The sequence below is a fragment of the Miniopterus schreibersii genome (assembly GCF_964146895.1).
Source record: "Miniopterus schreibersii genome assembly, chromosome: 6".
Taxonomy (NCBI): domain Eukaryota; kingdom Metazoa; phylum Chordata; class Mammalia; order Chiroptera; family Miniopteridae; genus Miniopterus; species Miniopterus schreibersii.
In genome coordinates this window covers 86498016-86514451 of record NC_138107.1, presented here as the reverse complement: position 1 = coordinate 86514451, position 16436 = coordinate 86498016, and the positions used below count along the sequence as shown (strand labels likewise).

Here is a 16436-nt window from a genome sequence, read left to right as displayed (position 1 = left end):
TTTATGTGAGAGGGCGAGTGACAAACCCAGGTCTGTTTCACTGCAGAGTCACACAGCCATAGGCACAGAGCCTGTGTCCAGATAACTCCCACACCAGGTATGAGGGGTTGAATTGTGTCCCCCACCTTCAAAGATATGTTGAAATCCTAGACCCCAGCACCTCAGAATATGACCTTATTTGGAAATATGGTCATTGCAGATATAATTGGTTAAGGTAAAATGAGGTCAGATTGAAGCAACATGAACCCTTAACCCAATATGACTAGTGTTCTTACAAGAAGGAAAGAGAGAGAAGTGGCCATGTGATGACGAGGCAGAAACTGGAGCAATGTGGCCACAAGCCAAGGAATGCCTGGGGCTACGAGGAGCCGGGAAAGACAGGGAAGCACCCAACCCTGCAGGTTTCCCAGGAAGCACAGCCCTGCCGACACCCGGGTTTCAGGCTTCTGGCCGCCAGAACTGAGACAATACATTTCTGTTGTTTTAAGCCACCACGTTTATGACACTTCGTTACTGCAGCCCTGGGAACCAAGTGTACCAGGCAGAGTGCAGAGTGTTTAATGGAGGGATTAAGTATCATAGGAATTTGTCTGTTATATGGGAAACCTGGACAAGGAAACAGAAAAGCTTGGAGCCTGTGCACTTAGCCCTAAAGAAAAAGTCGGCTGCAGAAGGGAGGAGGCAGGGTGGGGGCAGAAGGCTAGAGCGCAGCGGGCGGTGGAAGGGCACAAGCCCCGGCGCAGGGGCAGGAGCGTCTGCGTGGGCCTGTGGGAGTGAAGCACCGGGTGTGGAGCGAGACCGGTGGGGTGATGACACTGGGGGTTGGTAGCTCATGGGGGAGCCATTGTCGGGCTGTGTCTGCCCCGGCACCCCTTCCTCAATGAGCCCCTCCTGTGGTGGCCTAAGTTGTCTCTTCTAGGCTAGGAGCCCTCTTTCCCTGAAGCAAGTGTCCTCTGCTGGACACAACACCAAGCTAGTCATGCTCCACCCCTTTTCTGCCTGTTTACAGAACGTCACAGCCTTGCTCCCCAGTCTCTGAGGTTGCTGGTCTAGTAGCGGGGTCTTCTGAGTGCCTCCATTCATTTGCCAGGCCCCTCATAGGGACTCGAGTCCTTCCTCCCACCTGGAGTCTGGGTCCTGGACCTTCCCTGAGTCTGGCCAGCCCCTGCCTGGACATGCCCCCTGCCACCTGTGATCCCCCTGCTAAGCCTGCTCCACACCAGCCCCCTGGCTGTGCAGTGTCCTGCTGGCCCAGCCTCTCTGGCTGGGTAGATGGCCTGGTTACAGGTCCCAGCTCTTAGTGCTCCCACAGGCCTTGTCCTGAGCTAGACCCTGAAGGTCTGGGAGCAGGAGCGGGTCATGATCCGAGCTGTAGCTCTGGCTGCTGCATCCATGCCTAACTGAAAACAGACCATATGGAAGCTGAGCCTGCCGGGAGCGGGCACTGAATGGATATATGTTGGTCCAATGAGCAGATAAAGGAGCAGCACCGTGAAGATTATTGTGATCGTCCGGGACCGAGGTACTGAGCACATCCACGTGGCCTTGGCCCCTTTCAGACACAGACGGCAGCAGGACAGGGCGTCAGGTGGGGACTGGGCCGCGGGCTCGGTGGTGTGGAGAGAGTGAGGGCTTTGCCAGTCAACAGTCTGCTTTGGGCTTTGGGTAAATGACTTTACCGCTGAGCCTCGGCTTCCTCCCTCGTGCATGGAGATACTAACATCCGCCCCTCGAGTGACAGGGAAGGGTGAACGTGGAATGGGCGATCTGTAGTGTGTGGTGATCTGCACCCAGGAAATGGGTCACTGGTGGTAGCACCTTTATCCCAGAATCTAATTCCTTGGAGGAGGTGTCAAAAAGAATAAAGCATCCCCCAGGTTCTCCACACAGCTCGGGAAAGAAAGAGGCTCCGATGACCAGGACCAGTGCAGAGCCTTGCATGGGACTGTCACTTCCGATGCACAGGTGGCTGAGAAAACCAAGAGCAGCTACAGCAGTGATCAGATCTGGGTGCAACATGCAAACAAGAAGCAGAAGCCCAAAGCCAGCTGACTGCCCTGAACATGTGGGGCCAGATCCCACGGCGCTGCATCCACCCTGGCTCTGGGGCTGGCAGAGGTCTGGGGTGGACCGAGTGGCTCTCGCTGGGGGAGAAGAGGCCTGTGGAGGCTGGAAACAGGCTGGGAAAGGAGATGGACACGTGTAGAGTTGTCAGGGATTAGATCAGAGGATGTGGGGGGGAGGAGGAATGGAGCTGAGCGTGATTCAGACTTCTATCCAGCACGAGTGCCGAGCGGGCACCAAGTGCCCTCGGGGTGATCTGACCCGTGGCCTGCCTGGCAGGGGCTTGGGCAAGGATTCTTGGACGACTACTGGTGACTGGATATAGAGAAGGCAAAGCTGCTCCCCCAGCTATCTCCACGTCGAGCGAGCCTGGCACAGCCCTGGCCCCTCTTGCCCGGGTCCTGTAGCAGCAAAGGGGTCCTTCTCAGATGACACAGCACGCTGCATTCACTCGTCAGAGGTTTATGCTAAAATCGTCCACTGCAATTATAACGGCATAGGAATGAAATACCTCTTCAAATTCTATAATAAAAATTCTAACTTTGTAAAGGACCCTTCATGTTATGATCAAACAGTGAGCGTGATAGTAAGAGACGAGTTAAGATAAAATATCCAAGCGGAACAGCTCAGCCTATTCTGGACGGAGCCCAGCAGAGATCTTTACGAGAGTCAGTGTTTATTATGAAATCTCATGAAGATCCGTGTTGAAAAAAGAGGAACAGCGAGGGGAAACTTGCCCTACTGGTTATTACAATATCCTTCCAGCAAAGGCAGGATGCAGGCAGGCACTGACCCGGGAACAGAGCAGAGGCCTGGCAGACAGACGCAAATCCACGCGGGAACCTCCCACCCAAAAGAGGTAACACCACAAATCAGGGGGAAAGGATGGACCATGAAACTGTCTCCCTCCCGCATTCCACAGAGAGTGGGCCACTCTCCAGGGGAGTAGAGACCCACGTGTGGAAGGTAAAACTACAAAGTCAATGGAAGAAAATGAAGGAGAATGTTTTTATGAAATAGGGGAAGAAAATACTTGTAAAATTGAATGTTAAGAACACAACACTCTAAGGCAAAAATCCCGATAACTTTGAGTAGAAAGATCAACAGCATGGACAAAATTAGCTGACGGAAAACGTATTTGCAGTGTCTAACACCGACAGGATTAATAGCTAGGAAACATAGGAAACTCTTGCAAACAGCAAGAAAACCCCAACAAAAATAGGCAAAGCAAAGCATATTTTCCAAATAAGGAAATCCGAAAGGCCAGCAAGCACAGTAGAGACACAGACATGTTAGCGAGCAGAGGAATGCCGATTAAGCAGTGATGAGGCACTGTGCACTTAGGCCATGGCACCAAGTAGGTGCAGTGGGATGTGGAGATGGGGACCCCCATGCCTGCTGGGAGGGTGGCCATGCTGACGCTTTTCAGTCAATTTATACGTATTCAAACTTCTCAACTAGGGAAACCACACGTCTCGGTTTGCGTGGGACGGTCTTGGCTTATGCCTGTTGTCCTGGTGTAATATTAATAGTGTCATTCTCGGAATCGTCCTTGCTTGGATATAAGTTATAAGGCAGTCTTCCCAGGACCCAACGACTTCACTCACAGTTGTTCGTCCCAGTGAAATTCTCAGGTCCATGGGGACATGTGTACACTATCTGTGGCATCTGTGGCGGTAGCTTGAACGTCCAATGTAGGAGCAAGGACGGGTGAGTTGTGGTGGGTGCCGATGTGAAGGACTGTGGAGGTGGAGGGGCAGGTGCCAGGTGACCCCGCAGCAACGTGGGTGGACAAGAAAACAGTGCTGCGGGCTCAGGAGATGCACAACCTTAGCTCACGTACACAAGTTAAAAGGATGTGTCCATAAAACAATATATACATTTTGCAGAAAATACATATAAACAAAGAGAGATACTTGTTAAACACAGGATAACAAAGAAACAGAAAATGGAAAGAAAAAGAAGGAATTACAACCAAAAGCACTGGATTCATTTCATCAGGGTGAATCTTCCACAGAGGTGTCTGAGGATGGACGGTCGGTGAGCTGCCCACTGCCCCATCTGGGTTGTGACTGTTTGCTGAAAGCCCTGTGCTGTGGGGAGTGGCAGAGGGGAGCACCCAGACGGGGTTCCCCTGGGCACACGGATGGGGTAACAACCTTGACTGAGCCCTGCCCTGGGTGAGACGCAGAAGGAGACCCAGGAGGAAGGACACAGGTCTTCAAGGAGCCATAGCCAATGTCCTGCCTTAAATTAAAATGCTTTTACTAATGGAAAATTCTCTTTGATGTAACTAATCATAAGCGTTGATACCTGGACCAAGTGAGCCTAGTCCTAACTGTTTTGAGAGGTGGTACAGTATTTGAGAGAATGGAGACCAGTTCGTTATTTAGGGGAAGCTTGTTTCCTGAGTAGTGTTTGAAAAGAGGGAAAAGATGTAGCTGCTGAGGATGGGTCTTCCTGACTGAGCAAGTGAGGGAGGCCAGGAGGGACAGCCCAGACAGGCTGGGGGGGGGGGAAGGATGGGAGTGCCAGGCCTGCTTTACAAAACGGTATACAACAGACAGCAGTCTCTTCCTCAGATTTCGCAGGGATCAAAACCATATAGATCAGCCTGGCCGGCGTGGCTCAGGGGTTGAGCATTGACCTATGAACCAGGAGGTCACGGTTCGATTCCCAGTCTTGGCACATGCCTGGGTTGGGGCCATACAGGAGGCAGTCGATCAATGACTCTCATCATTGATGTTTCTCTCTCTCTCTCTCTCCCTTCCTCTCTCTGAAATCAATAAAGACGTATTAAAAAAAAGGAATCTTCATTTGTTTCAGGAGACAGAGGATGTGAGCAGGACATTTATGGCATTGAAATGACCCTCGGGGACGGTCGTTCTTGTCAGCTGGCATGGAACAGCCTGGAGAGAGATTAGAGCTCCTGTGGCAGTTTGAAGGCGCCTAATAAATAATGCTCCTCCCGTCCCAGCTCTGGGACAACAGAGGAAGCCCTGGGAGCTGTATTGCTGATAGAGCAGCACGCAGCCTCGATTTGTGGGCGAGTGGACGTCCTCAAACTGGACCGCAGAACCAGACAAACGTGCCACCTGGTCAGAGGCAGCCCTGCACTTCCTGGGCCTCCCAGAGGGACCGGGCCCTGTAACACATGTGGCTTGAGGGGCCAGAGCAGTAGTCCTTGCGGGCAGTGGGGCTCCCCAGAGAAAGAGAGAAGACAGGCAGGGCTGCGTGTGAGCAGGTTATCCTTCCAAATGCACCAGTCAGATCACTCAAGACCCTCTCCACTGAGGGGCAGGGAGGGCCGAGTGTTCCCCTCGACCCTCAGAGGCAAGGAAACGGCCCGTCTTCCACATCGAAGCAGGGTCTTCCTCAGTGATGGGCTCTTCTGAGTGGTAAGTTCTAGAAGCTAGGGCCAGGCATTGGGATAAAGGGAAGAGAACAGATTACATCAGGATTCTGAGCTGCAGGAAATTCACAAAACCCAGTCAGTCAGCCTTCCGATCTGTGTCAGCCCCGCCGGCCGTCTAGCACACGCCGACGTCTGGGAGACAGAGGATGACAAACCCGGCCCTGAGACTTACAATAGCTTTTTGATTGTGGGTGGACAGTTCTGCTTTTCGTTTTGTAAAAATAATTTCAAAGTGAAAGCAAGTCTTAGGAAATGCATGCCTAATGTCCCGTGTCCTGAGATGGTCAGGTGTCCTCAGGAGAAAGCAGCCTGGAATGTTAGTAACTGTGTTCAACACCCACACGGTGCTCAGGGTCACCTTTGTGGACTCTCAGAGCAGTGAGAGGAGCTGGCCAGTGACCAGGCTGTGGGACCTTGCTTGTCTAGAGGCAGAACACAACTGTGCTGGCGAGGAGTTGCGCAGACACCTGGAAGCCACTCTTTCTTGTTGAGCGAGTGTAGGAAGGGCAGAGCGGGGAGCTGGGAGACAGCAGGGGCCAGTGCAGGTCAGGGCCGTCAGCACGGAGGGGGCCTGCCAGGGAGGGCGAGTCGTTCAGGGTGGAGTGTCCACCGCAAACGAGGGGAACCCTTCCTCGAATAGCCGTTAAGTTATCAAGAGTGACAATTCTCAAGGACTGACTTCATGTATGTGCAGGATGGGAGACTGTGTGGCACAGGGCCACCTGTGTGTTTCCTACCACATTCAGACACATGGGGAGCGGCCCCTGCCAGCAGTGTCGCCTCCAGAAGCTGAGGGGTGGCCAGACTGTCCTGCCTCTCCAGGGACCACCTTCCTTTGGTCTGGAAGCCACCTTTCTACAATGGAGCTGCCTGCTGCCTCCAGCGTGGCCGAGGTGATGCACCCACATTCCTGGTTAACGGTGGTGTCAGGTCCAGCTCCCGATCTTACAGTCCGCTGTGGACTCCACCACCCAGCCGCCTCACATTCCTGAATCACATTGTTGGGGGCCACTTGAGGACCCAGTCTGAGGAGGTGGCTTGGAATTGCAGATTGGCCAAGTGACAAGGCCGATTTTATGAAAATTCATGGGAAATCTAATAACACCAAATAGCCAAGCTTTAGTTGGGTGTAACCTTCAGGGGTTACATCTGTCTTGCTCCCCACACAGCCCGTTGCCTGACCAGGGGTAGGAGCTCAGTAAATATTTGTCAGATGACGCATATGTTCTGTGTTTCAGCCTAAAGCACTCTCATCAAGGTGAGCTCATCCTGGAGTGACTCCTTTTACGACTAGTCGGAAAGATCCAAGCAGGTCAGATAACATCACCCGCTATAGAAGTTTGTTTGCCCGGCTATCAAAGACCTTCAAAAAAAATTTTTTTTTAATTACCAATTCTCCAGTTCACATGTTGCATCTCTAGGATCCAGACGACTAATGCTCGGTGAGATACCGTCGCAGAGAACACGCAGGGCTCTGCTTTCAGCAGCTTGATGAACACTTACTGAGCTCCTGGGATGCGGAGGTTCCGCTCTAGGTGCTCGGATGATAAGACGCAGACACTGGCCTGGGCTCAGGGTCTGAACAGGCGCCATCCAAACGGGCACTAAACAGGGCTGGGCCACGCTGCGAGTTCCCGGTAACTGCTTTATCAAGTCAGCTTTTGGCAATCCAAAACCAGAAAAGAAAGAAAGACAAAGAAAGAAGATGATTTTTAAGTATTTATTGTTTACATTCTGCAACCAAACAATTAATAAATCTAATGTATCAGGAGATGGTTCGTTTCACGTGGACTTTTTTCACATGAAACATTAAACCCTGCTTGGAGGAGACACAGCAACGTTAGGAGGGGGGCTCCTCCTCCGGAGGCCTAGGCAGGTTGGAGCACTTTGCTCCTTCCTTTTTCTTTTTTATTAAAAAAATCTTAAGATAACGTGGTAAAATATCACCTTTTGTTAAATGTTGATAGTGGGTACATGGTTGTCTGTTGAATTATTTTCTGAAGCTTTAACACATTTTATAATTTTTAAAAATTTACAAAATAACATGCTCTCCGACAGTATGGAGCACACCTGAATAACTTATTTTCCGAGAAAACTGCCGTGTGAACACGTGTCGATGCCCTGGGCTCTCCTTCGTTCCCAGGGCTCCTGGGAATGCAGGCCTGACCTTCTCTGGGCTACGTGACCCTCGTCAGCTGTGCTTCGAGCTTTGATCTTTCTGAGTAACGTTTCGGCCCTTTGCTGTCAAGCATGCTTCTTACTGCTGTCCGGTGTGTGCTCCTCCCTCGCACCCTCCCTCCCAATCTGCTGCCCCTGGAAGGAGCTAACCAGACCTGTCAGAACTCCACCTAAGACTGGAATTCATAAGCTTTAAGAGAAACCTAGAAAGATTCTCAATAGATGAGTTCCTTTTTTAAAAAACATATTTTTTACCATCTCTGGTTTTCAATGGTGGTTTACATAGCTGGGATGTGCGTAAAGAGACCCTGGTTAGCATTCTAGCAGACAGCAGGCTGGAGTATTGGAAAGAAAGCTAACCCAAGTAACTGGCTGGTACTAACTAGCAGTGCTCGTTCATTCGTTTACTTAACACCTATTCATTGCACACCTTTGGGGCCCCAGGCACTGCTTTAGCTGCTGAGGACACAGCAGTAAACAAGACAGGAGCTGCAAGGCCTGGGGAGAGGGGGTGCAGAAAATAAAGATGCAAACAAGCAGGTTCCCTCCGCACAGTAAAGCAGGTGAAGTGGCAGGGAGTGTGACCTGGGAGGTGGCACTTCCCATGGGGAGGTCGGAAGTGCTCTCAGAGGAGGTGGTATTTGGGCAAAGACCTGAGAGAGTAGAAAAGGCCAGGCTGGCAGAGATGGGGCCGTGCCATCCAGGGAGAGGGAACATCAAGTAGAGCTCCCCGAGGCACAGACCAAAACCCCGGCAGCTGGAGCAGAGGCAGCCAGCAGTGGGGGAGCCGGACGGGAGAGTAGCTGGGGAAGCAGGCAGGAGCCCAGGCACACAGCGCCAAGGAAGGGGTTTGAATTTTACTCTAAAAACCACTGGGGGGAAGGTGGGGCAAGACACAATCTGCTATACTCTGGAATGGGCTGTTAGGTCTGTTGCACGGGATATACAAGGTCAAGGGAAAGAGAGGAATTCAGGCTGATTTCTAGGTTTGGGGCTAAGCAGCAGGGCAAATGGTGGTGTTTTTGTTAACTGAGAGGCCAGGAGGGCAGCAGTTTTCGAAAAATCAGGAATACTTGAGACACCAAATCCACAGTTGCTGCTTGAGAGAGAGGTCAGGGCTGTAAAAGTTATTTAACCCCTGGGATCAGGTCAGATGACCTAGGAAGAGAGTGGACATAGATAAGGGCCCTCGGGGGAACAGGGAACCATGCAGGAAAGCCAGCCTTGAAGGAGGAGCCAGGAGAGGGGGAAGAGAAAACAGAAACCCTAGGAGCAGAACGTTCCCAGGGCGTGCTCCGTGTGTCCAAGGTGGCTTAGGAGAGTGGGAAGGCGAGGCAGAGAATATGTCTTCATTGATTTCAGAGAGAGGGAGGGAGAGGGTGGGAGAGGGAAACATCAATGATGAGAGAGAGTCATTGATCGGCTGCCTCCTGCACGCCCCTGCTGGGGATGGAGCCCGCAACCCGGGCATGTGCCCTGATTGGGAATCGAACCCCAATCGCCTGGATCCTAGGTCAATGCTCAAAGGCTGAGCCACGCCGGCCGGGCATCACTGGCGATCAGGTGCAGGAGGGTGGACAGTTAATTCAATCTCTGTGGGGCTATTTCCTCTCTAAATTGAGGGTTTCCAAATAGGTGGTGTGTAGGGTCCCACTACCTCCTCATACCATGTGCTTTTAAGCTGGAAAATTTTTTTTCCCAAAAATAACCTCATAAAATGATCAGGAATCAAACAAAATATAATGAAAGAAGCTGTGCTATTTGGGATTTATTAGTCAAACAAGTTTTGCAGTCATCAGTACCCTTTTACATAAAAACTATTATGGCTTTTTACGCAAATTACTTAAAAACCAAGGAAACAATCAATATAGAACACCTAGTGGCCAGAACTTTTCTAAGCAGACCCAAATTATATAAAGGGTGCCATCAAAATAGTACCCAGAGGCTCCTTTTAACTTCTTGTCCTGTGAAGACCCTTAAAGTTAATTCTGGACACAAGGCAGAGTGGCTGCGGGTCGGGCTGTGAGAGTCCTTGCTCGTTCCCGCGCTCGCTCACCCCCTGCAAGGAGCAGTCACCCCGCCGAGGTCGGAAAGGACTGTGGAAGCACGCCAGGGATCTGCACACCGAGTTCATGGAGCTTTAGAAGATTACGTGAAATGCTTCGTTCCCTTTAACGATCATCTGTGCCAGTGAAATCTTACCCGATCTTACATTTGAAATTCTTATTATAAAACATTTCAGACGACAAAAAGGTACAAGGGGTGCTCGCAATAATGGGCACTGCGGACCACCACTCGACTGGATCACACATCACTACTGCAGCCGAGGCCTCTGCGTGCCTTCCCTAATGGCCTCTTCCTCCCTGTCATTGTCCTGAATTTTCACCCAAGGTTATTGAGCCCTGAAAACTACCCCAAATCCTGATTTTGCCAAGGGTGCTCTATATAGCTCCCTATTGCTGTTGACTGTTCTTTTGAAGTGACTGAGTCTAGAGATTGTCACACTCTTTGTGAACTTTTCTTTGTGGGTTGAGATTAACCTGGCACCAGTGTGGAGATAGGCTCCGAGGCGATCTGATAGGAGGCCTGTAGTCGGGGGAAGTGGATGTTTTGTGGGACAGTTCCTGTCCTTGCCCCTGTGTCTAAAGGTACCTTGAGAGCTGCCCTACCTCACTTTAGTGTCACCCGCCTGAAGAACTCCTAGCACTTCACCCCCAGGCTCATGTGTCTACATGATTTCCTTCCTTCAGCTGAACAACCCAAGCCCTGAAACAAGGAGCAAGTGGTTCAAGGTCAATAGTCTAGAGGAGAGTAGGGAAGGGTGTCCAAGACTCCTGGCTCCGCGTCTCCTCACTTCCTTCCTTGGCACTGATAATCAAATGTGAACAAAGCCATGACTTACAAATACAGGGGAATAACTTCGAAAAAGAAGGGTGAAGGGCGAGCCAGATAAATAATGTGTCAGGATCCTGCCAAACCCTAAATCAGGGGTTCATAAATTTTGGTGTTTGTCAAACTCACCTGGAGACTTGTTAAAGACGTAGGTCCCAGAGTTTACCTGAGACTTATTGGCCCCCAGTTCCTAATGGGGGGCCCATGAGTGATTCTAATGCACACCAAAGCTCCAGTTCCACTGCCCTAAGCAATTCTCATAGATTCCTTGGAGTTATCTTCTGCATGTGTTGGGGAATGGGGGTGGGAGATAGCGAGGGCTGTGTATGTGTATGTATGTGTGTGTGTGTGGGGGGAGTATTACATTCTAAAAATAAATTACCATGGGGAAATCACCTGGAACCAATTATAAGATACAGTATAAATGTTTCCCCCCCTTGGGAGGGTGTGTGTAGTCGCACGTAAATATAAAATGTAAAGTTTATGTAATGTATGCTCTCTGGGGAATGCATATGCAAAACAGGACTCTATACTATTTTAACTTATGCAAGGAAAGGATACTTCCAAGTCAAATCTGAGTAAGTTAAACGCTTCCACCCTGTGACTCAGTGACACAAAAACAAGATCACCTCTATGTTACACATGAAGAGGTAGGTGGGAGCTGAGTCAGGTTCAGAGACTTGCCCAAAGTGCCCAGCTTGTAAGTGCTGGGGCTAGAATTCGGATGAGTCTCTGCTTCTGAAACCTGTGATCTTTTCATTTTTCAGCATTTCCCTGAAGGGTAAAGTTCAGTAATGAAGGTGATAGACCACTGCTATTCCAAGCATCTAGTTTGGAAGACAATATACTGAGTTAAAAGATTAGAGGCATATACTATCAGCAGAGTTGGACCAAAAATGGCTCACAAGGCTCCAGGCAGTGATAAGTGAAGATAGTGTCCCAGGAGTAACAAGTTCCATCTGAACCATCATTACTGTACGGTTACTTAAATATCTTTCATAGTTTCCTTCCCACAGCAGTCACCTTTACACCTTCATTTTAATAAAAAAGAAAGTCAGGCTTTCAGAGGGAACAGACTTGCCCAAATAGAGGGGAAAAAAAATCTCAGGAAAGGCCTCCCTCCTCTCCTGGAAGTCTGAAATGCCCTGGGCCTGCGGTGGGAGAGGGTCACAGGTGCCCACGACGGGGGCACCGCAGAGGCAGTCTGCTCCCCTGACAGGTTGGGCATTACCAGGGCCCGCACAGTGCTGAGCACTGGGCCAGCCCGATCTCACCCAACCCCTAGCACCTAGGCAGGAGGGGGCTGCCCGTGTCTCCATGCGGCAAATCGGGAGAGTTGGTGCTTTGCCCAAACTGGTTACTCTGGGTAGATTTGCGAGCCTACTATGTGCCAGGCACGTTTCTAGGCATCTTACATGTATTAACTCCTTTAATCCTCCTAACAACCCCATGGCATAGGCACCCTAACACAGTGGTACCTCCGTTTTCGAATGTAACCTGTTCTGGGAGACCGTTCGAGCTCTGAAACACTGGAAAACAGAGGGATGCACAGCCCACAGCTGGGCCTCAGGGTCTTGTCCTCAGCGGAAGCCTCCCGAGGCGTGTTCGAAAACCGAGGCATTTACTTCCCGGTTTACGGCGTTCATAAACCGAGATGTTCGTCCACGGAGACGTTGGAAAAGCGGGGCACCACTGTAATGCGGGTTCAGTAACTCCGGGGTTCACACGGGGAGGTCTGGCGAGCCCAGGGCAGGAACTCAGCTCCGGTCTAACCCTTAGTCTGCATCGCAGGCACCTGAAGGACTGCGGGCCCCGGCCCAGAGGTCCTGACTCCCGGGGTTTGGGGAGGTATGTGTGACTTTCCATTTCTGCAAATTCCCGGGGGCTGGGGGTGCCCTAGGCTTTGGGAAGCACGGCTCCAGACCAGCGCGCACTGCGCTGCGAAGCCTGCTGGCCACCGACGTGCGTGCGCTGGTAAAGCTTCCCGAGAACTTATTTGCAAAAATATTAAGAATAATTCCTAGACTTTCTCCCCGTGGAGGCCTTTGCAACAGCTCCGCGCTAGTCAAGTGAAATGAGGTCCCCGGGTCCTCCGGCGGGGCGCCCCACGCGAGCTCCAGGCGGCCGCGCCGGGCCGCAGCGCCGCGGAAAGGCCGCCCGCGCTCGGGGTCCCGCGGGGCGGGCGCGGCCCGGCGCAGGGACCGGTGGCCCGACCCCGGGCGGCGCGGCGGGGCCCCTGCGGCCCGCGGGCGTGGTTTCCCGGCCCCTCTTCCCGGCAGCCGGCGATCTCACACCTCCCGTCTGCAGCCAGAAGTTGAACCAAATTCGGCGAGTTCTCCAAGGGCAAAGGGACGGGCGGCGAAGGGGAAGGGTCCTCGCTAGGAAGGGGCCGCGGGGCGGCTGGGGCTGGGCGCGCCCCGCCCGGGGCTCGGGCCTGGGGCGCCGGGCGGGCGGGCGCGGAGGGCCCGGGGCGCGGGCGGCGGCCGCAGCCATCTTGCGCTCGGGCGCACCTCGCAGGTCGGGGGCGGGGCGGTTAGGGGCGCGGCCCCAGGACCCGCCCCTCGGGGGACACTGGGCTGCGCGGGCGGCGGGCACTCAGCGCCGACACGCCGACGGAGGGGAGCGCAGCGGTTCTTCGTCGCAGGCGCCGCGGGTGAGCCGGGGGAGCGGCCGGGCCGGCGGGCGGTGCGCGCTCCGCGGAGGAGACGGTGGCCCGCGCTCGACGGCAGATGGGGGGCCGGCCTGGCGGCGGGGCGGGCTCGGGCGCCGGGTTTGGGGTCCTGGGGTCCTGGGGTCCTGGGGGTGCGGCCGGTGGGGTCCACCCCGGGCCCTCGGCGTAAGGCTCTTTTTTTTTTTGGCCGAAATAAACGGCAGGTGAAGCCGAACTTTTGCCCGTGCGGTTGCGCCGGCTGCCCCCGACCTTCCTCTTTCCGCTGTCCCCTCGGGGTCCCTCCCGCGGTGCCGGGGGGCCCGCGCCCCTCCCCCGCCCGCGCGGCGGAGGCGACGTTTTAAAAAGTGTTTCTCAAAGGCTTGACGGTTGCGGTTTCAGCCGAGGGGCAAACGGTTGCTTCACAAAGTGAAACTTGCCGGGCTCCCCGCTGGCTTCCTGGAAGGCGCGGAAAGGGGACCCGCGGGACCCGGCGCCCGCCCCGCCCAGGCGCCCCCCGCCCAGGCCCCCGCCTCCCGGCCGGGCCGCGCCCCCCGCCCCGGGACCCCCGCGGCCCCCGGGTCCCCGCCCCGCCCAGCCCGCCGCCTGGGTCCGGGTCGGGGCGCGCGCCCGCCCTGCCCGCCGCCCTCGGAGCTGGGCGGTGACTCCTCCCCGCGCGGCCCGCCCGCCAGGCGGCTTCTTAAGCGGCCGCGCGGGCCGGGCGCCGGTGTCGCGCGGGGAGGAGGCCGTGCGCTCTAAGGCCCTGTCCGCCCGCAGGTCCCAGGCCGTCTCAGCTGCCGCTGCCCAGTGTCCGCAGGCGCGAGGAAAGCCCGCCAGGAACCGAAAATGCCGAAACCAGTAAGTCCCCCGCGTCGCCCGTTTCCGGCGGAGTCGCCGGGGCGAGGCGTCGGGCGGCTGTTTGCCGAGCAGCTTCCCCCGCGGGCCGGGGCGGGAGCGGGGCCGGGGCGGGAGCGGGAGCCGGAGCGGGGCCGGGTCGGGAGCGGGAGCGGGGCCGGGGCGGGGCGGGAGCGGGAGGGGGGCGGCCGCCCCGCCGTCGGTCGTCCTTTGAGCTCCTGAGGAAAACACGAGGAGGCTGCTCTTTCTTTTGCGAGGTTCCCCCTCGGCAGTTTTGGGGTTTTATAAAAACTAAGGATCCCCTACATCACTGCTTCTGAAAAGTATGTCCCAATGCCGCTGGTTTCCTGAAGAGAAAGGTGGGAATCGCGGGGGAGCCGGCGGCTGCCGCGCCCCGACCCGGCCCCGCAGGCGTCGGGACGGCTGCCCCCGGCCCCCTGCGCGCCCGCGTCTGCACGGCCGCGGGACCCCGGGAGGGCGCGGAGGCTGGGGCCGGGCGAGGGGCGGCCCGGCCGAGCGCCCCGCGCCCCTGAGCCCCGCTCGTCCTGAGCCCGCTCCGCCTTGTCAGGGCGCGGGTACTGTCGGGGCGCGGGTGCCGTCGGGGCGCGGGTGCCGTCGGGGCGCGGGCTCGCGTTGAGTGGTGGGGCGGGCGGGCTCCGGGCCGGACGTTCCTTAGACGTGGCACGTGCTCCACCTGCTTTCCCGGGTGAACTGGTGGCGGCCCCGCGGGAGGATTTACGAAGTTGTAATGGGCTTTGTGAATCATGGAGAAAATGTCTGGATTCATTAAAAACGGCAACGAAAGCTACGTAGGGAATTGACTTCTAGTTGTACAAGTTCTGTAGTCCGTGCTTATATGCTTTTTGTACTGTTCTACCCCTTCTACGGGGAGTTTTTAATTGATAAAGTTTTATTTTGCCGTTAGGCTGAGTGAGTTACTATGTGAATGTGCCAATACGTTCGGAAGCCAGTGTAGTTTTTACCTAAGTGACATCATCAAGATGATTCATTCTGGTGCAGAAAATTCTTTTCCCACACAAAATTCTTCATTGCAAACTCACAAGGGGCATGTGACATCCAGGATTTCCAATGCCCGTGGCATAAAACGGATTTGAATGCGGCCCCTTGCCCTGGGCACAGCCCCGTGCACAGCCCCGTGCACACGTCTTACGGTCATCAGGAGTAACCAGCCGCAGGTGCCTCTTCTTTGTTTGTTTAAAAGAAAAGATGCGAGTTGAGCTTTTACGATAGCCCTCAGGAAAGAGTCCGTAACCCAGTTTCCAGTCACTGCTTTGCCTTCTCATGTCTCCTAATGAACTCTGTTTTATTTTTCTGTTTTTATTGTTATAAAATACACGTATCACCTTCCCAAACGGAAGCTGCACCTATTAAACATGTAATTCCCGTTCCTCTCTCCCCTGCCCTCAGCAGCCACCCTCCACTTTCTGTCTCAGTGAGTTTGACCTGTAGGCACCTCATGGAAGTGGAATCACAGTGTTTGTCCTTTGGTGTCTGGCTTGTTTCACTCAGCACAATGTCCCCAAGGTTCATTCATGTTGTAGCCTGTGTCAGAATGTCCTTCCTTTTCAAGGCTTTTTCTTATGGCAGGTGTATTTTAATTTCATTTTACTTTCAAGGTCTTTTATGATGGATCAGAAACTTAGAAAATGTTCTTCTGACAAAGTGAGGGTAGTCAAGTTGTTAAGGGATGATAGTAGCCATCACCTGGTGTGCAAGGATCCGGATAGCCAGAGTCACATTTTGAAAAACTTTATTTTATATAATACCTACAGTTGGAATTTCAAAAGAGTGTTGGGAGGTCTCCTTTCAGGTGAGCCACTTAGGAAATTCCTGCCTGCCCCCTTTTTGGTGGGGGTGATATCTTGAAGATTTTGCTTGGTAAAACACACATGCACACACATGCATGCTCGCACGCATGCTCACACGCGCGCGGACGGAAGCCTTTCTTCACGTGAATTGAATTAGGGCCACCACACAGATGGCTAAGAAGAGCTTAGGGGCCTGCACACATTTGGGTGTGGTTCTTGTCAGGCTTCTTAGAGTATCTAGTTTTTGTCATTGTTGGTTTTTGCTGTCTCAGTAGATGTGAAAGCAGAGGCATCCCCCAGCAAGCCCTATAGATGGGCTTTTCAAAAAAGGGTTATTGACTCTGTTTTTTCTTTTTTAAATTGATCTTTAAGAGAGGAAGGGAGGAAGAAAGGAAGAGAGAGAAACATTCAGTTGCCTCTCCTGCACATGCCCCAATCGGGGATCCAACTGTCAACCAGGGCACGTGCCCCCACCCGGGATTGAACCTGCCACCTCTTGGTGTACAGGACAGCCCTCCAACCAACTGAGCCACACAAGCTGGGGCAGGTTAATTGA

General features: G+C 53.8%; 1 protein-coding gene across 1 annotated transcript in view; it reads left to right on the top strand.

Moving 5' to 3' along the window:
• Window positions 1-13118: 13118 nt before the first annotated feature.
• EZR (ezrin) overlaps window positions 13119-16436 on the top strand; it is a 48350-nt gene continuing 45032 nt past the window's right edge. The window contains exons 1-2 of the mRNA XM_081140113.1: window positions 13119-13202; window positions 13974-14054. Of these exons, the coding sequence (XP_080996239.1) occupies window positions 14043-14054 (12 nt within the window). The 5' untranslated portion in view covers window positions 13119-13202; window positions 13974-14042. The remainder of the gene's footprint in view (window positions 13203-13973; window positions 14055-16436) is intronic.